The sequence below is a fragment of the Schistocerca cancellata genome, chromosome 4 (assembly GCF_023864275.1).
Source record: "Schistocerca cancellata isolate TAMUIC-IGC-003103 chromosome 4, iqSchCanc2.1, whole genome shotgun sequence".
NCBI classification, from domain to species: domain Eukaryota; kingdom Metazoa; phylum Arthropoda; class Insecta; order Orthoptera; family Acrididae; genus Schistocerca; species Schistocerca cancellata.
Window position 1 is genome coordinate 561,584,652 of NC_064629.1, and position 24,400 is coordinate 561,609,051.

Here is a 24,400-nt window from a genome sequence, read left to right on the forward strand (position 1 = left end):
AGCGCTACAAGGTGAAATCCGTACCTCAGATAACAGCCAGTCTGGCATTTGATACAAAACGAGCTGCCGTTCTTTAAACCTTTTCCATGTCCTCCGTTAATGCTATGTGATACGGATCCCATACCACACTGCAGTACTCGAGAATAACACGGTAGTGTAGTGTAGTGTATGTAGTTTCTTTAGTATATGTGTTGCATCTTCTAAGTGTTCTGCCAGTAAATCGCAGTCTTTCGTTCGCTGTCCCAACTATATTATGTATTTAACAGTTCCAATTTACGCTATTTGTAATTATAATACCTAAGTATTTAGCTGAATTCACAGCCTATAGATTTTTGTGCTTTATCGTACAACCGAAATCGGTGGATTCCTTTCAGTACTCATGTGGATGACCACACGCATTTCATTATTTAGAGTTAATTGCTACTTTTCGTCCCATACAGATAACTCTTCCAAATGTTTCCGCAATTGGTTTTCATCATCCGTTGGCTTTGAAAGACAGTAAATGACAGTACCGTCTGCAAACAATGAAAGACGGCTGTTCAGATTGTCTCCCAAATCGTTCATGTAAATTAGGAACAGCAGATACTTCCTTGAGGAACGCCAGATATTTCACCTGTTTTACTCGACGACTTTTCGTCAGTTACTACGTACTGTGGCCTTTATGATAGGAAATCACGAACCCTATCGCACATCTGCGACGATGCTCTATATGCGCGCATTCTGATTAAAAGTCGCTTGCGAGGAACGGTGTGAAAACGTTTCTGGAAATCTAAAAATATGGGATCAGTTTGACCACCTGTCGATACCACTCGTGTCTTCGTGAAAATAAAGAGCTAGCTGTGTTTCACAAGAACGATACTTTCTGAATCCGTGTCGGCTGTTTGTCAATAAATCAGTTTTTTTCGAGGTGTTTCATGATGCTCGAACACAGCATATGTTCCAAAAATGTCTGCAAACCGACATTAGTAATGTGGGTCTGTAATTTATCAGCTTATTGTTATTTCCTTGTTTGGGTATTGATGTGACATGTGCAACATTCCAGTCTTTAGGTACGGATCTTTCCACGAGCGAGCGGTTGTATGTGGTTGCTAATTATGGAGGTATTGTATCAGCATACTCTGAAATGAAACTAACTGGTATCCAAACCCATTTCGACTCGATGCCCAGAAGGGCTAGAGCCGTTGTTACTTCCAGAGGAGGCAGCTCTGTGTACTAAATTTTTGCACTCTTTATACACCCAAATCACATATACATTTAATATGTTGTCTTTACTATACTGCAAACGAACAATAAGTAAAATTTAGTAGTTTGCAGTTTTGATGGCCAGCAGTGTAGTTTCGTAAAAATCATAAAATTGAGACAAATGACTTACGCACGTATGTTCAGGATAATAGTATCGAAAGCTAATAAAATCTTGTCGGCCTCCCAGCCCCGTCAAGTGATTAAATTACCGCGAGCTTTCAGTTTTGGTCAGCTATTGTCAGGTGGCACGTGACAGGCTTGTCGTCGATGGTTCGAAATGACTCTGAGCACTATGGGACTTAACTTCTGAGGTCATCAGTCCCCTACAACCTAGAACTACTTAAACCTAACTAACCTAAGAACATCACACACATCCATGCCCGAGGCAGGATTCGAACCTGCGACCGTAGCGGTCGCGCGGTTCCAGACTGTAGCGCCTAGAATCGCTCGGCCACTCCGGCCGGCTGTCGTCGATGGCCTCGTCATTATACAGCCGTGCTATCAGCTATGAAGTTACTGGTGTTCAGTCGCCATCTAAGGCCGTCTCAGATTCCGAAAATCTGCCACAAGCCTCACCCACCTACTAACACGTCATCTGTTCAAATGGCTACAATCACCGCCAGATTTTGCACGCCATTTCTAGTGAGAAGCGCAATCAAATCATCACCGACGAAAAGAGAAAGATTCCATTTTTTCCCCTTTCGTCACTCAGTGACAGAGAATATTAGCCGTCGTCTGAACAGAAATAACATTAAATCAGTTTCCAGGTTCCCAGAAAAAATACGTCAATTCATGAGACTTGTCAAGGAATATATAGAACTCAGAATTCCGGCCGTATCTAAGATACTTTATGAGTGTGGCTGCTGTAATGCCAAGCAAATGGTGCACACTGTTGATTTAAGCCTATGCTATTCCGATAAATCACCCGTGACAGAAGATGCTTTAGAAAAGGGCACCAAATGTATTCCGTGACACATCGATCATTAGGAGCCTGAACGGTTTCTGGGGTAACGTAATAACAGGACTGATTGAAATTAAAATCTCGGATAACGTCCTCAATAAAGAAAGTGTACTCTGGTCTGCAGTTTAGAACAGGGTAGAATGTGGCACTGGGAGATCGAAGCGAGTGCAGCCAGTAAAGTAATGGCTTATTTGGTGACAAACTGATCACCAACGACGTCACAGCCGTCAGCCTTCTTTGACACGGCAGTGACTTATCACTTGACTCTGGCCGAGAACAATTCGGCTGAAAGCTAGTGAGGATTTAACACATGATGTAGCGGGAAACCCGAGAAGATTTTCTGATCTCATATAGCCACGAGACGATGTATTCACAGTATGGAGCGTAATCATTAATTCATCTTTGCGATCATCGAGTAGCAAACCGTGCATTAGATTCCAATTCAAATGCCCATATTCACAACTGATCGTCTCAAAAACTATCTGTTCTTCCTCAAACTGCGCTGATGGTGGATGTCCTGGCAGCAGAAGTAAACAAGTAAGAAAGTTGGTGAATATCTTCTCTACTGAGGTAACTTTTTACTTTAAGCAATTGTCACCTGTAATGAAACACAGTCACATTGCCTTACTCGAGACACTAAGCCACATAGTATGGAGTGGAGCCATAATGCTTTCCCGCCACCCAAGGGAATCACATGGAAATTGCCTAATGGCAAAGAACTGTAAGAAACATGAAGATGTCAAACAACGTCAAGTTTAAAGCAAGATGCCACAATTAATACCGAATATTATTCCACATGCTTAAAAGTGCCGTCTAGAATATCGTTCCGAAGCCAAACTAGAGAACTGTCTAGGAATATGTTTGTAGCCCACGATACTGGGTACCCTCACTCGTCGAATAGGAGTGACAGCTTGCATAAGAAGCTGTCCTTCACACCAAACCTCGACTACAGCACCTCGCAGGGGCCAAATGCATTAACAACGAAAGCGTCAAACCCCCATGTCCTGCAGCCAACACCATAGCAACAGTCCAGCTACAGAAACGGTGGCAGCCGAATGTGAGTTAACTAAAAACCTAACGTAGATTAATCAGTTTATTTACATACATTTCCTTGTAAAATGCTGCACACCCAGCTAGCATTAATCATAAACTTTTTTCTCAGACATATGGCGGAAACAGGTTAAAATGTTATGATAATGTATTAAATCTTAACTTTTTTTAAATTATGTCAAGGAAGCTGAAAAGAAGGTAGACTTCTGGCCTGCACTGTGAAACGGATAATTTCATATAGTACAATTCACTTGCGAAAGGAAAGATGAGTAAGCATGTATCATGCATTCCATGAATACGTTATAGACAAACAGTGCTCAGAAATAAAACAAGAAGCATTGTTCTTAATAATCGGCAACTATAGAGTACTTTTATGATCCTGACACATGTGAAGCTGAGAGTCAGTAGTTGAGGTGTGCACCGCTGTCTCAAATGACAGAGTACTGGCGAACATATCGCTTCCTCTAATATGAAAGGATACAGAGAAGAAACAGAACAATGTTGTGGTGCAGTCTTCAGTTCCATTACATCAAATACTGGTAATGGGGATCAACATGAGAGATCTGCAATGCGTGTGTCACGCTTGCCTTGTATTGTGACACCCATTTACAGCAAGGCAGCTATCAGTACCTCCCCACATTAGGAAGCATACAAAGTAAAATGCAATTCTCGTCTGGCACAGGACGCAGCCCGTATCTTCTGTACAAGACAATAGATGCACCAGGTAACCGATGGAAACCATGCAGGGAGGAGATTTTGGACGCCCAGATGAAACTAACAAATTGTGCGAACACAAGAGATTCACAAGTAACAGGGAGGAAGTGAGAAATCTTAACGAGCAGTAACAGCTTCTACTACTGGCGAAATTATACATTACTTTTGGATAATGGTACAAAAAGGGAAGACAGTTGTTGACCTAGAAGGTACAGAAGAGGGAAGATCGAACAATCAAAAGGGGCTACAAACACAAAAAAAATTATTATTTTTCTTACAGTGTTGATAGCTGATCTGCTGAGTGTACCATCGCATCATTCGTTAGTGTACTAATGCTCTCGCTGAGGATCGGGTATCACAGCGAAAAGCTTAGTGGAGCATCCTCTGACACCGTTATGAGGATTTTCACGTGGCCAAGTCTATCCTCTACAAAGATCACAAGTGTCTCCCTCGGTTCTCAGTCAGCCGACTGACCCTGTTGCAGTTGTCAGGGGACTCCTGCTTCTCATCGGTGCCACACCTCACTCAACTGCTCCATGAACATTTCTAATGTATAAATGCAATTCAATTCTTGGGCCCACATAGAACAATTAACATACAATTTATCACCCACTTAGGGCTAGTTATCCTTAGCTGTATTGGCTAATTGTTTAATTTCTGTGTTGCACGTAAAATACAAATTAATAATGCATTTGTTTGTCTTAATGCACACAGCTCACTTTTAGCAGTACCTCCTTCATGGCGTCTGTTCTCAGTCGGTACACCTTCACCAGTGTAGTTCTCAGCTAGCATTAAAGTGACTGGTAGGTCAGGAGCGTCACAGTATAATCGTTTACCAATATGGGGTCCTTTAAAGCAACAACTACAGTGCTAATGAAGGAGGAGATAGTTGTGAATCCATCTAACAGTTCTCTCTCCTCAGGAAAACAGATGTCATTTATTCTGCAAGTCCTTAGGTAACGCCTTCACACGTTCCTCGACCTGCTAGAAAATGGAATATCCTGTCGTCGAGAGACACAAATCAACAACAATAATATTAACATCATCCACACCTTGCACGGTGTTCTGTCGCAACAACCATAGAGCGCTGGGAGGCTCACATGAATGTCCTTTGAGTACGATGCTGCTGTAATCTAGCTTGTGTGCATTCCGAAGGTTCTTTCTCTCGGAAGATAGCAAACCCAGGGAAGACAAATGATGAAATGCAACCTAAGGCATTACTCACCTGAACAAGCGACTTCAACATGTTGCTCCTCATATCGACAATCACGCTCCCATATTTGCAGCAACCGTATCTGACGATGTCATCGAGTGAACACATATTGTCTGCTGCGAAGACTCGTGTGGAATTAACAATATGCACTAAAATTACAGTACATTTCCTTGCATACAATGCCAACTGTATATTCTGCTTTACGCAGCAGATAAGTCTGTGAGGCCCACATTCTACATCTGCTTTCAATTTCACTGTTAACTCGTCCTGCTTCGATAGACTATAAAAATGACAGCATGGAAAAACCTGATATAGTTCACGTTGACTTGATGTTCAGTGCATGCTGCCGGGACCTCGCAAACTGCCATTTGTTGCCTTCATCACCATCACCTGCACACACTGCTTCAGTGAATGTCTTTCCCATTCACAGCAGTCTACCTTCGTACCATGTTGACTTCCTTAAGATGACCTAGGTAGTGTGCACTGAATGTTCTTTTACAACTTCTTTTTTCTCCAATAAAAATGAGAATTGAATTACTTATTTAGTCTCTAATTCTTATCATACTTAAGTATTTCACGTACAAGAAATTCAATCTTATTGCATCAGGTTTGCGCCATCTCTATCAGCACAAACCAGATACAGTATGGCATACACTTTTACACCATTAGGAAGACTTAGGCGTAATGTATCTGTCTGTGGAGTGCCCTGGAGAAACGGAAGGAAATGTTTCCCCAGATAATGACGCAATAGATGCCTTCTGAGGAGTTACTGAAGGGCCAAAGAGGCCGGATGGGGATCCGTGGCTCGTTTCATCTGTGCGAGAGACCCCTAATAGTACAATGTAGGATACGTGTTACGGACCTTACAAGATTTACGATCCAATAGGACACAGAGGTATGCAGATATTGACAACCTAACATCACTCACAATTGGAATGTTTTTAGAAGAAATAATCTTGGCAAGTATGCATTTTTAGAGTGGAAAATGAGGGCTTAAACAAGTGCACCGAAAGTTGCTATAACTTTATTGGCAAGACAAAGAATCTAAGATGGTAAATCACATGTGAGGATTCGTCCTGCGAGATCCTTCTAGTGTGGACTGATGAAAAGCATTTCCACATCTGCTGGAAGGTCACTGAAGACTCTGGTCAAGAGCGCAAACAGTCAAAGTCAGTGGGAGACATTGATGCTAACACTGGAGGTTTGGTCGTCCACAGCAAAAGCGACAGCTGCAAACAGACAATCATCAACAATGCCTGCCAACTCTAATGTGAAGCCATTCGATGGTACATGTCACCAACACACCACTTGGTACAATAATTAAATGTATCCAGGTGACCACCTGCCATTGCTCCATTTGGCTGACGGTAACAACAAACAACCAGGAAAGCGACTCTGAGGTAATTACCAATACAGTGGAGAAATTGTTGCTTTTTTGTATGTGACAGAAAAAAATTAAATTGCTCGTAATAACTTTTTAAAGGTTAAGTATGAGCAGTCCAGCTGTAGTTCAGATCAGATATATTTTCTAAAAAGAAATTGTTTTGAAGTGTACTAATATACTTCAGCTATAGTTCTTACGCTGGTTTTCTTATTTCTTTCATTCGAGATTGGTTTCAAATGTCACACTCATATGCAGTTTCTATAATTCGAAAATATAATTAATAAAAATTAACTTCTCGAACTCGGCAGTATAAATGAACCCATCACCTCTTACTTTCTGGATAATCAAGGTTACTTTAGGAGAACTAGGAAGATCCAGGCGGACTCATAGGATATAATTTGCACAGTCGTGCTTCGGAGTTTTCAAATTGTCGAAGCTTCCCAATGCGGAACAACAACAAAATTGCTCATTACAAAGTATAAGATCAATGTATCAGTTAATCACCTGCAGGAAAACAGGTATTATAGGCATATCTCTTACCCATTTTCTCTATGATCAATTCTACACTCTAACCGAGGGCCTGTTATCATATCACACATTTTCATTGAGAACATTAGTTTTCATCAGTGATCTGTCAGTGATAAAAGCTTATGTTTGCCTTTAAATATAAGTACCTGCGGCACCCAAAAACAATAGAGAAAATATTCAGTCACTCAATAAATAGGAATCCATAATACTAGAAATACAGGACTACCTTCCTGTTTGTCTTGGTGTCTTAATTCTAACGCTCGTAAATTTTTATTGTTTTGATAAATGATATTTCTGGATAATCAAGGTTATTTTAGGAGAACTAGGAAGATCCAGGCGGACTCATAGGATATAATTTGCACAGTCGAGCTTCGGAGTTTTACAAATTGTCGTAGTAAATTAAAAAATCAGAACTGTTTAACGTATAACGAAAGAAATTTTATTTAAATATACAGTAGAAAAATAGGAATCAAAATAAGTACTTTTGAAATACTATAATTCAGCTGTCCACATACATTCTAAGGAGTGCGAATCACTTCTAACAGAAATCCCTGAGATTCATGCCTCTCCATAGGTTTCAGTAAATACATCTTCGCAGCACATAAATACATTGCGTTCCGTATGGCAGTAAATCGGAAGACATATTAACAACGATTTTATAGGAACTATGACAGTTTGTTCTCTAGGTCTACATTATATTTATTTTATGATGATCGCACCACCGCCAATTCAAAATGAATCTTAAAGTTATGAGAAATAAAACGATTACAGCACTGAATAGCTGTACCTTCTGAGTTTTTGCTCCCCAACACAGATTTGAGGGCACGATTTTACAGGCTCTATGATTAATCGTTCACATTCAGGCTTGTAATGAGGCGTAATTCTCGCAGCGATAATGTCAACCCACATACCTGTTCCATTTTCGAGTGTTAATGGATGGCTCGGTGAATTACAGTTAGTTAGAACTCCCAGCTTATTGTCTTCGAGTGCAGCGGGAGTGTCTATTACTTGTAGAGACTTGGCTTCGCTCATAGCTCTGTCTTCATCATCGTCGTCTGTAACGCACTGCACCAAGTACAGCGCGATTCCTCCGACAATTGGGGGCACTCCAGCCAGCAGGAAAGGTATTGTGTACGATTTAGTGTGGTCGTATATAATACCTGTCAACATAAAGAACAAAGTAATGTTTATTCCTCCACTACAAAATGGTTCAAATGGCTCTAAGCACTATGGGACTTAACATCTGAGGTCATCAGTCCCCTCGACTTAGAACTACTTAAACCTAACTAACCTAAGGACATCACACACATCCATGCCCGAGGCAGGATTCAAACCTGCGACCGTAGCAGCAGCGCGGTTCCGGACTGAAGTGCCTAGAACCGCTCGGCCACAGCGGCCGGCCCTCTACAACATACGACAGAAAGTTGGTTTCAATAAATAATGGGAACTAATATATTTTAACTTAATTTATGAAATTAGGGGACATGCGAGTTAAAGTAACATAACTTTTAGTACACAAAACTATGCATTCACCGTAGATATCAGGCATAGATGATGTACAGGATTTTTCAGTAGTTGCGACAGAGCATTGGATGAGAATACAAATAGTAAAATATAACATATTTTAAAATACATCCTTCGGCCTTACATAAGAAATTCTGTTCATTTACTCTTTGATTGTTGCTTTCAATGGTGTTGTCTTTACGGAATTATTATTATTGAACGACCGTAGATCCAGCACCACCAGGCGTACGTTCCCCCCAAAGGAGACACTGAAGCTTAGGCCATATGAACTATCAGTCAAGGCAGTAGTCAAATATTATGGACTCCATATAGACCAAAAATTTCGCTGGAAGACACCCATACAGAAGTCATCGTAAACTGCAGAAAATCCACTAATTTACTGCGAGATATCATGGGTGTGAGCTGGGGTGTGGATGCACAAGTGGGACTAAGTATGTATCGTTCTTTGGTACGTCCACACATGGATTATGCTTGTCGTTATTTGGGTCAGTTCCAGAACATATCAGAGACGACTAGATAAATGTCAGTACAAAGCGCTTAGTGTATGCTAGGGCTACAAATACGTTATCCTTTCTGATTCTCTGATTCTAGAACAGTATGGGAACTATTAAGACATCTGCACAGCACACGCTCCAACAAGCCAACAGCATATGACATCATGACTCTGATATTACAGTTCAAAACTAGGAATCGGGAAGTTACCATGTGGTGGATCAAAGCACACTACGGCATTCTTGGCAACGAAACAGTAAAATAGGTAGCTACAGCAGCAGTCTATAACGGAGAGAGAGGACACATGGAATTGCCATCGGCAGATATTTTATAGGCTATTAGATAAGAAACCAGAGAGAAGTGGAACACATAAGTGAAATACAAATGCAAAAATCAGGCTGAAGTGAATCCGATGCTGATTGCTAACTTATGGCACGAGGAACATCGATGCTTCAGAATACTGATGGACACTATAAAGTGCCTCACATTCAACGACGGCTGTTACAGGAAGCATCTACATCTTACTGGTCTGCTCGCGTCCCCAGTGTGCAGCTGTGGTGAAGAAGAGGGTGTCAACCACATCGTTCTTGGCTGCACGAACAGATACGATGCTACAAGTCACCTACTATAATGCCTGGCCGCCACTGGTTGCTGTTTGCCGACGTGTGCCACCGTACAGCTCTGCTTGAAAGACATAAGAGTATATCGCCTTTTAAATGCCTTTTTCTTGGAAGAGCAGGGCAACTTCTGATATGATCCTACCGTGATTTTATGTTTATGGTGATGTACAATATAGCAAATATAATGCGTATATTGCTTCTTAGTGTGTTAAACTTTATGTGTATGATGATGGTTGTTTGAGTCCCGTTCAGATGACAAAATAAATATCAGCAGAGCGAATTACCCAGTATTTCCACTCAGGATAGTGGGTGATAGCTTTGGTTGAGTGTGGAAAGTTCTATGTAATTCGTAAAAACACATTGGGCATCAGATCAGAACATACTTGGTAAACATTTAAGAGTCTGTACCATCGCTTAGAAATCTAAAGCTACTATTGTCAAGTCTTTTGAAATGGAACGAACATGTGAAATAAATAACAAGAAAGGTGAAAGGTAGACACGGATTTGTGAGAAGGATTCTGGGAAACTGCAGTACATCTATTTAAGAGACTATAATTATAATACGACCTGTTCTACTGTACTGTTTCAGCGTTTGGGGTGACAGTCAAGTCGGCCAGATGGAAGATGTTGAAGAATTTCAAAGACACACTGCTATAATCCTAAGAGGTCGACATAACTCATAAGAAAGCGTATCTCAGATTCTCAGGGAAATGAAATGAAACTCTCTGGACGAAAGCTCACGTTGTTCTTGCGAAACCTTATTCGCCAACTTAGAGAACTGTTATTAGACGTATACTGTAAAACAGTTCCATTGTATATTTCGCATAGGAGTCACAAAAATGATATACGACAAAATAGGACCCGAACGGTACCAGACTGGCAGTAATTTTTTCCTCGCTCTACACGCGAATGGAAAAGGACAAAAAGTAGCTAGCAGTAGTGAGAAGCATGCTCCATCAAGCAAAAAACTCGGGCTCTCTGAGTATATATGCAAAAGCAGTTCACACATGTTATTTTAAGTGACGTGGAAAGAAGTAACCAGATCGATATGGTTTTCCAATAATTTCGAAAAGCTTTCGATTTAGAGCCAAAAAGATGCCTGCCGAAAGAAATACGTTCATTTGGGATATATATCTAGGTTTATGATTAATTTTACGCCTTACTGATGCACAGCATGTTACCCTTAACGAAGAGTCATCCGTGGACACACACGGACGAGTAATTTAAGATTTTCACATTATGTGAAAATACGAAATATAGGAACATTTTGGTAAATGAAAGTTGTCTTAGATGTTCCTCTTTCATAACATAATCTCGTTTTTCGACGTAATCGACAGATAATACCCGTACACCTTTGGCAACGATAAACAAGTTTCATGAATCAGTCAAAGAAGATTTCTATCTGCTGTTTCTGTAACCAGCATATCGCCACCGTGTGGATTTCTTAATTCGAGCCATTGCAATGTTCACATGGTCCTGCCTTTATTTTAGGAAACAGATGAAGTTCACAGAGCGTGAACTAAATGGTAAGATGCAACATCGTCGTAAGTTGCAGTCTCCTAACCTCTTCCATGGTGAGTTGTATGGCCTAGCGTTGTCTTGCTGCAACAAAACTTGCCCTGTCTCCCATCGAAATCCCCTGAGGCTCTTTCTTACAGCTCGAAGAATCAGTGCGTCTTCTTGAGTGATTGGTTGTGAACATGGTAACTTCCAGGAAATCGATATGGGTAACTCCATCGGCACCCAAAATTGGCAATGCCTTCTCTCGCTGGCTGCTGACAATTTCGTCCAACTCTTAGTTTATCAACAATTCCGTTGTTCCGCTACACCAGCTTTACATCTGTTTAGTTTACCTGGCGCTGCCATTACCACGAACTACTTTCATTCTTCGATAAATTTCGACTGGAGCATCACTTTCTGCTGTTAGGAACTCGATGAGAGCACGTTGCTTCAGTCACAGTGACGATTTTCCTTTACACGCCCCCATTTCATCCACGATAATATACGCAACTAATCACAGCAATAGCTTGCGGCTAAGGATGTAGCAGAGACTCTACACAATTTGTTGAAACCAGTTACACAGCAATACTGACACATGTTACGGAGCTGATGGAAGCATTACTTATCATTCAACCGTCGTACATTAATGACTAAGAGGGTAGTGAAATTGCCATCTCCCACTTTTCGCAAATAGCACTATCATTTCTGGAGGAGTGCTACATCTACATCTGCATCTGCATGATTATTCTGCAACTAACACTTAAGCTCCTGGCAAAGGCTTCTTCGAACCACCTTCAGACTATTTCTCTACTCTTCCACTCTCGAACAGCGAGTGGGAAAAATGAACAGTTAAATCTTTGTGTACGAGCCCTGATTCTCTTATGATGATCATTGCTCCCTATGTAGTTTGGCGGCAATAAAATATTTCCACATTCGGAGGAGGAAGTTGGTGATTGAAATGTCGTGAAAAGATCTCGCCGCAACGAAAACCGTCTTTGCTTTAATGACTGTCATCCCAACTCGCTTATCATATTCGTGACACTCGCTCCCCTGTTTCGCGATAATACAAAAGGAGCTGTCCTTCTCTGAACTTCTTCGATGTCCTCCGTCAATCTGTCAATCTTATCTAGTAAGAATCCCATATTGCACAGCAATGCTCTATCAGAGGACTATCAACCGTAGTGTAAGCAGTCTCTTTAGTAGACCTGTTACATTTTGTAAATGAGTTGCCAATAAACCGTAGTCTTTGATTTGTCTTCCCCAAAACATTATTTATGCGATCGTTAAAACTTAAATCCTTCGTAATAGAAATTCCTAGGTATTTAGTCAAATTGACAACCTTTACCTTTGTGTGATTTATCGATCGAAATTTAACGGATATATTTTGTATTGATGTTGACCTCACACTTTTCCTTATTGAGAGGTATTTGCCACATTTGGCACCATTCAGGTATCGTCTCTACGTCATTTGCAATTGGTTCCGATCTTCTAATGACTTTACTAGACGCTAAATCATATCATCATCTGCAGTCCGCCCCAGTAGCTGAGTGGTCAGCGTGACGGATTACCGTCCTCCGGGCCCGGGTTCGATTCCCGGCTGGGTCGGAGATTTTCTCCGCTCAGGGACTGGGTGTTGTGTTGTGTTCATCATCATTTCATCCCCATCCGGCGTGCAGGTCGCCCAATGTGGCGCCGAATGTAATAAGACCTGCGCCAAGGCGGCCGGACCTGCCCCGCGAGGGGCCTCCCGGCCAATGACGCCAAACGCTCATTTCCATTTCCATCATCTGCAAGTAATCTAAGGGGGCTGCTCAGATTATCTCTTAACTCATTAACGTACATTAGGAACAGCAGATGGCCTACAATAACACTTTCTTGGGGAACTCTGGACATCAGTTCTGTTTAACTCGATTGCTACGTACTGTAAGTTTTAGAGAGGAAATCGCGGATCCCGATAAAAACTGTAGCAATATCCAGTCGGTTACGCACACTATGACACTGGTGAAGAAACTGCCAATTAGTTCCAAACGAAAGGAAATAGTAATACACTTTGACTTAATAATCTACAGATGACAAATAGAGTCAAATGGTTCAAATGGCTCTGAGCACTATGGGACTCAACTGCTGTGGTCATAAGTCCCCTAGAACTTAGAACTACTTAAACCTAACTAACCTAAGGACATCACACACATCCATGCCCGAGGCAGGATTCGAACCTGCGACCGTAGCGGTCGTGCGGTTCCAGACTGTAGCGCCTTTAACCGCGCGGCCACTCCGGCCGGCACAAATAGAGTCAGCCATATCATACTAACCCCTGCGAATAAGAGTGCGCAGGGGTATGAAGTGGAACGATCGCGTATGTTCATTCGTAGGTAAAGTAAATAATAAGCCTAGTTCATTGGTTGAACATAGGTAAAATGTAGAGGCTTATGAAACACTCTTATATCTATAATGCTGAAGAGTATGGTAGCTGCATCAGATAGCATTCACACAGGACATCGAGCATATACGAAGTCTCAGAGCTCGAACGTTTGATGAAAAATTTAACGGAAAATATGCAAAAACTGTTATCTTATGAAAACTCATTTAACATAACCAAATAAAGTTTAATGTGCAATACCATCTGCCAAATACTTGAGAGTACAGACGTAGATGTAACACAAATAACCTATAGTACTATCTTTGGCCACACTACAGCCTCCGAAGAGAAAGGAGACATACAGTTTCACATCTCGCCGACCGCGGAGCCATTATAGTCGTGGTAGCTGCTGACTATAGTAATACTATCTGCAGCAGCTGCTGCTATTTGGTATCGTCTGTTGGTAAAGCCCATGTCCAGGTTTCCCTGTGTATTTATTACTGTCTGCAACGTCCATATAGACCTTGCATGCTTTCAAATGCCATCGACCATCATCCAATAGTTTGTCACGTCCGTCTTAAGGTGCGTTTACATGTAACATATTTTACGGCAATGTGTGGTCGTGATAGTGTTGCCGTCAACACTGCCGAAATTTTGCTGCAATAAACGGCTCTATCGCGGTATGACCCGGCAATATTGCCAATGGAGCAGGCTGTTCTAAGTAGTTGCCAAGGTATGGTGGATGTGTTGTTCACCAGGGGTGACGAATATTTCTTGCGGTCGGGCCATACATGTCTCTGTCATTGTCTGCACAGCCTTCCCTCTCACTCTCAGCCTTGCTTCCACTTCATCACGCTGACAGCGCTGTAATGCTGAGCCGCGTAATCTGAATAGTGAAATATTATTGTCACGTCATAACCACAGTAAAGACCAAATCCGAAAGTAGGGTCATCATTCACGTAGAACACTTAGCACTAAAATCACGTTTATTAGGGACACCAACGCAAAGACGGATCGAAACTGCCTCTTGGTCATAGAGTGCTGCTGTTGACTCAACCGTCATATATTCCAGAATATGGGAACATTAGCAAGATAAGGAATTTCTAGAACCTTCTAGGGATGATAATTCTACATAACAAATATTTCCTCCTGATCGGACGTGAACTGGCGGACCACAGAGTGCTAGACAGCGACTAACAGCTACTCCACATCGTCTGCAGCACAGCTCGCAGCAGTATCTATTTTGTTTCAATTTGAAAGTTGGCGCCCGTACTTAGAGAGCTACAAGAATAAAGAAGGCGAAAACGAGAGAACCACGAATTTCACAAATATGATTTGTACATCTACAGCTACAGCTGTGGAGCGTGGAAAGTATACTATACACAAATATCGAAACCTGAATAAGGAGCTCCTCGCTGCTACAGTCGTAGCACTGAGCCGTAATTGTGGTCTAAATAGGTTATTAAGGCTTTCACGTTGTTTAAACCTCATCATGAGTGTTTCCTCGTTCATCAGCAGCAACATGCCAGCTACACTGATATTTTATTAAAGTCTTTGTGTACATTAGCAGTGACCCACCTCGGTAGCCGAGATCACTGACGCACACTCGTGTGCTGGCGCTCGAATCGGAAGTAAGGCGGTTCCAATCCTGGAGGTGTGTGAGACTTTCACTGCCAGTATTTTTGGTCGGCAAGGGGAGAAGAGGCGGCGGTGTTAGGTTCCTGATCACCAGTCTTTGCACCAACCTCTCCGCAGTGCTCCATGAAATGAGAACGTGTGGTACTGTTGGTGTTGTTCCGTCTGTCCGATGGGGACGTCACGCTCTGAGACTCCCTTGGTGCTTTTAGAGAGGAGCAAGCTATGTGCAGGCACCGGGTTTCAGCCTCTGCCTTCTCTTTACCCATTACAATACAAACGAAGCACTACACTGTACAACCACTCATCACAGTCATCGACACGACACAGATACACCCTTGACAGTTTATATCAGGTCGGAAGAATGCAACAGGAAACCACCTTCACTAGGACCTAGCCATGAGCAGCAGTGGAGGATTCTCATATCTGCTCCCCCTACGCTCATTCAATGTGCAATAATCACTTACAGACGGCAGATGGTAGCACAGGCAGTGAACGTTATATAAAGAGTGTCGGGGAGGAAAAGGGGGGGGGGTGGACGTGGGAAGCAGTGCAGCCGTTGTCGTAATACAGATACGGAGAGATTTTTCTGACGTACAAAAGCGCGTGATCATTGGGTTTCGGGCAGTGGGTGTACGCATTTCCGAAACGGCTAAATCTGTAAACTGTTCAAATGCCACCGTGATTAAAATATACTGTGTAGGGCAAAATGGCACTATCCAAAACCGGCGCCGAGGCAAATGGTTCAAATGGCTCTGAGCACTATGGGACTAAACATCTGAGGTCATCAGTCCCCCAGAACTTAGAACTACTTAAACCTATCTAACCTAAGGACCTCACACACAGCCATGCCTGAGGCAGGATTAGAACCTGCGACCGTAGCGGTCTCGCGGTTCCAGACTGAAGCGCCTAGAACCGCACGGCCACTCCGACCGGCGGCGCCGAGGCAACTGTGGTGCACTATGGGCCTTAGGTGACAGGGGTGAAGGACTGCGGAGATGTCTGCGGGCAACTAACTGAATGTCCAGATGAACCAAGAAGCTACCAAAAGTGTCTCTTCAACGACCGTTCAGCAAACGTTGTAGTGTGTGGGTATCCGCAGCAAGCCTCTGGTTGATGCACCCATGCAGACTGCTGTTCATCGGCGACGAAGGCTGGAATTTGCACGCCAATACCGCAACTGAACATCCACTGAGTAGTGACAGGGTGCCTTTCCAGACTAATCACGTTTTATGCCAAAATCCAATGGTTTACTGCGAGTCTGGTTGTGAACTGCCATGTAGTCTTCAATAATGGTATTGGTCTTGCCATTTCTCAGACCAGTTGATTTTACGATATACTCAAAACTGTATTTCAACATTCTGAAGGAGGTATGTATCCATAATAGGTTTATATGTTAAACTTTTGGAACCAGTTCGCTTTCCTCCATTTCGTGGACGATATGGTGGTCCGGGTGAACACTTCTAGGCCAAAAATGTATTGCCACAAACATTTCCGGGCAACAATGGCCAGAAGTGTTGCGAACATGAGGTGTCCACTCTAATGGCCACCAATTCTGGCAGGCTACGTTGTCGTAAATATGCAATTTCTGTGGCACTTGTAAACGTACCTTTGGCTAACCTGTATGAATCAGGCAGAGAACTTTGTGAGTCCATTATCCAACACGTGGCCCAAGGTAGTGTTATATGCCCTTTGCTGTTCCTTATCTATATATAAGCCGAGCGGTCTTAGGCGCTGCAGTCATGGACTGTGCGGCTGGTCTCGGCGGAGGTTCGAGTCCTCCCTCGGGCATGGGTGTGTGTGTTAGTCCTTAGAATAATTTAGGTTAAGTAGTGTGTAAGCTTAGGGACTGATGACCTGAGTAGTTAAGTCCCATAAGATTTCACACGCATTTGAACATTTATCTATATAAACGATTTGGGAGACAATATGAGCAGCCGTCTTCGGCTGTTTGCAGATGACGCTGTCGTTTATCGACTTATAAAGTCATCAGAAGATCAAAACAAACTGCAAAACGATTTAGAAGAAATAGCGGAATAGTGCGAAAAGTGGCATTTGACCTTAAATAACGAAAAGTGTGAGGTCATCCACATGAATGCTAAAAGGAACGCGTTAAACTTCGGTTACACGATAAATCAGTCTAATCTAAAAGCCGTAAATTCAACTAAATACCTAGGTATTACAATTACGAACAATTTAAATTGGAAGAAACACATAGAAAATGTTGTGAGGAAGGCTAACCAAAAACTGCATTTTATTGGCAGAACATTTAGAAAATGTAACAGACCTACTAAGAAGACTGCCTACACTACGCTTGTCCGTCCTCTTTTAGTACTGTTCCGCGGTGTGGGATCCTTACCAGATAGGACTGACGGAGTACATCGAAAAAGTTCAAAGAAAGGCAGCACGTTTTCTATTAGCGCGAAATATGGGAGAGATTGTCACAGAAATAATACAGAATTTGGGATGGACATCATTAAAAGAAAGGCGTTTTCGTTGCGACGGAATCTTCTCACGAAATTCCAATCACCAACTTTCTCCTCCAAATGCGAAAATATTTTGTTGACACCGACTTAAATAGGGAGGAACGATCACCAAGATAAAATAAAGGAAATTAGAGCTTGTACGGAAAGATATAGGTGTTCATTCTTCCCGCGCGCTAACGAGATTGGAATAATAGAGAGTTGTGAAGTTGGTTCGATGAACCCACTGCCAGGCATTTAAATGTGATTTGCAGAGTATCCATGTAGATGTAGATGTAAATATGTCGGTGTGTGAGAAACAGCGTGTTGTAATCGAGTTCCTAATCGCAGGAAACGTGCCTCCATTCGAAATCCATAGAAGAATGAAAGCCATGTACTGTGATGATCGTATCGGACATTAGTAATGTGTGAGAGGTGATAAAAGTTGGGTTCACCATTCCCCTTCCCCGAAAACAAGAGAGCATCAGTGGAGTTCTGCCACAAAGGATCATCGAGACCAGTAAAGCATCAACAAGCAAAGTCATGTTCACAGTGCTCTGGTTTCAAGGTGTTGTGCACATAGAATTCATGAATAAAGGTAGACTGCAAGGTACTGCGAGATCCGAGACCCTCAGAAAACTGAAAGCACGAATGCGAAGAGTTCGTCCACACGTGTAGCACCCTCTGCTTCATTATGACAATGTCAGACCAAACACTAGCGGTTCGACATCTGCAACAATCCGACGCCTTGGGTTCACCGTTAACGATCATCTTCTATTCAGTCCCGACTTGGCCCCATCCGATTTTCGTGTTTCCAGAATTTACAGAACACCTTCCAGAACTTCACTTTGATAGTTATGAATCGGTGGAATTAGAGGTGAGGTTGTGGCTCCGTCAACAAAGTCAAACAATTTACAGTGACGGTATCTACAAGTTTATCTCTCGTTGGCGGAAATTCGTTCGTCGCCAGGATGTCCATGCTGAGAAATAAATATAGAGACATGAAGAATAAGGATGTAAAATGTTAACAAAGTTCATTTTCTTTATAAAACTGTAAGAGTTTTCACATAAAACTTTCGGAGCTATTAATTTTCAGCACTCTCTCGTATAAAGGCCATGAAACATTTGAAAAAAAAAAAAAATCCGTAGAGATATAAGGTCAAGAACAACGTAACAAATGATATAGTGTGCGAAGGACAAGCTCTCAAAGGTTTTTGGATTGTTTATAAATTTACTACGTGTCCACCCTCCATCACGCGGTACACGTGTAATTGGTAGTCCAGTTCCGCCCAAACCCGATACAGCGAATCAGGAGTGACGGTAAGAACAGCTGCTGTGACGCGGTGTTGAATGTCTTCGAGGTTCTGTGGTAAGGCTGGAGTATAAACATTATCCTTGATGTAACAGCACAAGAAAAAAAAATGACAAGGAATCCAGTCTGGCGCCCGTTCTGCCCACTCGAGTAGCGCCAGGTCAGCGACTTGGCAACGTCTCATTCCGAAAAACGTGTACACAGCTGTGGAAAAGTCGAGAAGTGCCATCTTGTTGAAAGATGAAATCCTTGCAGTCAGTTTCAGGTTGTGACACGACCCTCAACTGCAGCATTTCGAGATAGGTGATACCATTTTCGGCCACTGCGATCAGTGGCACTCCTGTCGGCTGTCTTCCAACCTAACTTCCGGCACCACGCAAAAAAATAAATAAATAAAGCTTTTAGAGTTTATCTTTCACGTACTGTACCATTTTTTAAGTTGTGTGTAGCCATTTACCTATACTGGTATTTTAAGATGTATCATGGACTTCATAATTAGCTGTAGAAAATCATCACCAGGTTCTATGACCTCGTTGGACACGATACTAGAAACAAAAAAGTCTCAGGCAACAGAGGTTCGCAAAGAAGCCGCTTGCGAAATAATTGCGATAATTATCAGGCTCCAGTGACTTGAGCGACCGCAAGTGGAATGACAACATAAAACAAACAGTATGGAAAGCTGATTCCAGGCTGTGAGTCGTAGGAAGACTCTTAACGAAATGTAATTCTTTCCAGTCAAAAAGTGGCCTACAAGGCGCCTGTTCGACCGATTCTTGAGTACTGTTCATCAATCTGGGACCCTTACTGGGTAGAACTGATAGGAGAGATACAGAAGGTCCGACGAAGAATGGCGCGTTTCGTCATGTGATCGTTTATTCGTCGCGAGAGCGTTACAGAGATACTCAACAACCTCGAGTGGCAGACGTTACAAGAGAGGCGTTGTGGATCACGGAGAAAGTTCGAGAGAGTACTTTGTGCGAATAGTCGGACAATATATTACTTACTCCCATATACATCTCGCGAAGTGACCGCGATGAGAAAGTTCGAGAAATTAGAGCTAATACAAAGGCTTATCGATAATCTTTGTTCCCATACACAGTTCGCGAGTGGAACAGGCAAGGGGGGTTCAGTTAGTGGTACCGTAAGTAACCTCAGACGCACACCATCAGGTGGCTTGCGGACTATTGACGTTAACGATGTAGATTCTATGTAAACGTCATTCCAGTTAGGAATAGATAACAATAGTATACAACACTAAGAAAAGTTAGTGGAGATACTTTGGTAGAAGTGCAAGTGTTTTGAATGAACACGACTACAGTTACGTGACTGCACTCATAGTTAAGGGGGGTGTCCGAACTGTGTCCTTGTATCCGTATGTATGCCTGTACCCGTCGCCGTAATGAATTCCGAGTCATTTCAAATACGCCTGGATTATTTCGAATCTCCTGACAAGCATTGACAAGTCTCTGCTCCAGTTCTTCGACCGTGTTAACCGCGGTAGCGCACGCTACACCTAGAAAGTGCCCATACAAAGAAATTCATGAGGTTCAGATCAGGTAATGTTGATGGCCACTGCGCAGCTTCTCCTCCCCCAATCAATCTTTGGCAATATCGGCGTGTTAGATGTCGCCTCACCAATGCAGCAAAATTTGCCAGTGCTCAATCATGCACGTACTACATCCTCCGACGTTGCTCTAAGAGAACATCCGCAAGCAATCCTGCAAGATGATGCCGAAGAAACCGAAGGTAGTTCCGTCCACTGAGTTTATTTCGTAACATTTACGGCCCAATAAAACCATCCATGACCTAGTACCCCTAACCACACATTCAATGAGAAACGTGCTCATGTGGAGACTCATGCACAGCATGTGGGTTGGAGCCTAGATGATTCCAAACGTGCGAATTGTGACAATTAAACACACCGTCACAAGTGAAACCTCCTTCGTCTGTAAATAAAATGTTACTACCATACGTAGACTTGCACCAAAATCCGCTTCACTAAGATACTGAAGTCGTTGGATGTGATACGCGTACATTACACTGCGATGCATTAATTATTCTCCAACCAGTACTGTGGCTCATTAAAGAAATATGTGTGGCTAGTCTCCATGACGAGATTCCTGCAGAGCATTCGACTGTTCCAGCAGAAAATCTTCACGCAGAGGTGTAATTCTGGTAGACCAACCCGTTACCGCAGCATGAACAAAGCTTCCAGTTTCTAAGAGGCGTTGTGCACCCTTGTGAACGTTCGACTCTCGAGCTACCTTCGGGCATGGTATGCCTCTTGCTACAAGCGTGCAGCCTCCTATGCATTGCCATTAGCCTGCCATATATGAAATGTACACTCCTGGAAATGGAAAAAAGAACACATTGACACCGGTGTGTCAGACCCACCATACTTGCTCCGGACACTGCGAGAGGGCTGTACAAGCAATGATCACACGCACGGCACAGCGGACACACCAGGAACCGCGGTGTTGGCCGTCGAATGGCGCTAGCTGCGCAGCATTTGTGCACCGCCGCCGTCAGTGTCAGCCAGTTTGCCGTGGCATACGGAGCTCCATCGCAGTCTTTAACACTGGTAGCATGCCGCGACAGCGTGGACGTGAACCGTATGTGCAGTTGACGGACTTTGAGCGAGGGCGTATAGTGGGCATGCGGGAGGCCGGGTGGACGTACCGCCGAATTGCTCAACACGTGGGGCGTGAGGTCTCCACAGTACATCGATGTTGTCGCCAGTGGTCGGCGGAAGGTGCACGTGCCCGTCGACCTGGGACCGGACCGCACCGACGCACGGATGCACGCCAAGACCGTAGGATCCTACGCAGTGCCGTAGGGGACCGCACCGCCACTTCCCAGCAAATTAGGGACACTGTTGCTCCTGGGGTATCGGCGAGGACCATTCGCAACCGTCTCCATGAAGCTGGGCTACGGTCCCGCACACCGTTAGGCCGTCTTCCGCTCACGCCCCAACATCGTGCAGCCCGCCTCCAGTGGTGTCGCGACAGGCGTGAATGGAGGGACGAATGGAGACGTGTCGTCTTCAGCGATGAGAGTCGCTTCTGCCTTGGTGCCAATGATGGTCGTATGCGTGTTTGGCGCCGTGCAGGTGAGCGCCACAATCAGGACTGCATACGGCCGAGGCACACAGGGCCAACACCCGGCATCATGGTGTGGGGAGCGATCTCCTACACTGGCCGTACACCACTGGTGATCGTCGAGGGGACACTGAATAGTGCACGGTACATCCAAACCGTCATCGAACCCATCGTTCTACCATTCCTAGACCGGCAAGGGAACTTGCTGTTCCAACAGGACAATGCACGTCCGCATGTATCCCGTGCCACCCAACGTGCTCTAGAAGGTGTAAGTCAACTACCCTGGCCAGCAAGATCTCCGGATCTGTCCCCCATTGAGCATGTTTGGGACTGGATGAAGCGTCGTCTCACGCGGTCTGCAAGTCCAGCACGAACGCTGGTCCAACTGAGGCGCCAGGTGGAAATGGCATGGCAAGCCGTTCCACAGGACTACATCCAGCATCTCTACCATCGTCTCCATGGGAGAATAGCAGCCTGCATTGCTGCGAAAGGTGGATATACACTGTACTAGTGCCGACATTGTGCATGCTCTGTTGCCTGTGTCTATGTGCCTGTGGTTCTGTCAGTGTGATCATGTGATGTATCTGACCCCAGGAATGTGTCAATAAAGTTTCCCCTTCCTGGGACAATGAATTCACGGTGTTCTTATATCAATTTCCAGGAGTGTATATCCGCACATTTCTCGTTACAGCGATGTTCCGTGTTACCACCAACACTCGCACAATACAATTGACGCTCTGTAAACAGCTGATATGAGTGGCACTTTGACTGTGTACTATAATGTCGTATCCATTCCGTTTACAACTTTACGTCTCGAAAATGTAAACAAAGACCACATCACGATCTGGCATTCGGTGTTTACTCAGAATCTCGTCAGTGGTTGCTGATATCCACAAAGTCACAATTTTCTCACAAACGGTTCCGTTGCAGACCTACGCTTACTGACACTTTTTTGCTTCAAATATCGTGTACTTTCAATTCTATGCATTTACGTAATTAGTTATGATACATCCTGTATTTTACTTTAATCGCGCATTATTTCATACTTCTGATTTTCAAATCTACTTTCAAAGTAGTTCTATTGCGTTGTTTCATCATTCGTTGAAGATTACGGCGTAACTACCTTTGGGAAAAACATCACAGTGTTAATAGCAAAATGAAAATGGTTCAGATATACTCCATTACCGCGTATTATTTCCCCTTTTTGCTAGTGATAATGAGAATAGTTCCGGTTATACAGAATATCCTTAATGACTCCTCTTCGAATTCCGAATTTACCACTACATTGACGAAGTACCATTGATGCATACACGCTTCAGTATACTGGAATAGGCTGAATAAGTGCTTTTTGTACCAATCGAAAAGCAGTCCACAATATTCTTAAAATCTTTTAATCCCAAGGAATGTTGTAAATTACACTGTTTGCTCTGTACTGCGATTTGATTTACGATTTGGAAATGGTTTCTTGTGCTTTATCCTTTTACTCTGCGTAAATTTCAGTCCAGTGTCTTCTTCCGTGCCATTGTATATCTTTTACAACACGGGGTGGCGGCTGCTAGAACTACAAGGTCTTTCATGTCTTATCTGCCTTCTTTCTTGGGAAGCAAAACAATAAATTATGGCGTTGTTCCAGTTTTGGAGAAGTTTCTTCCTCTGTCCATAAATTCGCAAATTTCCTTTGTATTTCTTTTCCTAAGGCATGAATCACTTCTGTTGAAACACATTCATTACCTAAGTCCTTTGATTTGACCACTGCTCAGATGAGTATAGGAAAACCTATCTCATAACCACAAGGTGGGGATCTGAAAGAAAAGGGATATTATAAAAGATCACTGCCCTTCTGTCTCCTAGTTAAAGCAAATGAAAATGCTCAACTTAACACAGTTTCTAAACCTGCTTTCGGAAAAGTTATTACCTGCTACTGCCAATTTATTTTATTAGTCTTCTTCTTAAACACAAGTCCAAATCGGTAATACTGAGATTAGCTTTGGCAAAGCACTAACTGTGGAATCTGCTATCGAATATAAAGCTGAAACGAAATTTAGCGAACCATTTAGGCTAAAGGCAGCTCATGGGCTGCTAATATGTACGTCTGATACGTGTAACACACAGTTCTATTCCTCAGTCTCAACCACTGTTTGGTAAGCTTTGTTACATTGTAATTTATATTTCCTTTTGAGTCCTATTTTATAAAGCATTTGAAAGTTCAAAGAAATTAAACATACACTAAGGTACACTCCACATTTTGTTATTAAATGTAAATATGTGTCTTAAGTAATGTAATTTTTTCTTTACTTTGTTGTATA

The 24,400-nt window shown here is 43.0% G+C and overlaps 1 protein-coding gene across 3 annotated transcripts in view; it reads right to left on the reverse strand.

Annotated features, from left to right (window-relative positions):
* Positions 1-24,400, reverse strand: part of LOC126183187 (monocarboxylate transporter 10) — a 422,090-nt gene that overhangs the window by 12,738 nt on the left and 384,952 nt on the right. For 2 of the 3 annotated variants that reach the window (XR_007536702.1, XM_049924922.1), the window contains exon 6: positions 8,004-8,252. Coding sequence is in view for 2 of the 3 variants with exons in the window: in XM_049924922.1 (XP_049780879.1) it covers positions 8,004-8,252 (249 nt within the window). In the remaining variant the exon portion in view is untranslated. Of the gene's footprint in view, positions 1-7,570; positions 8,253-24,400 lie in introns of those variants that run through there. The other variant, XM_049924921.1, reaches the window with a different exon arrangement.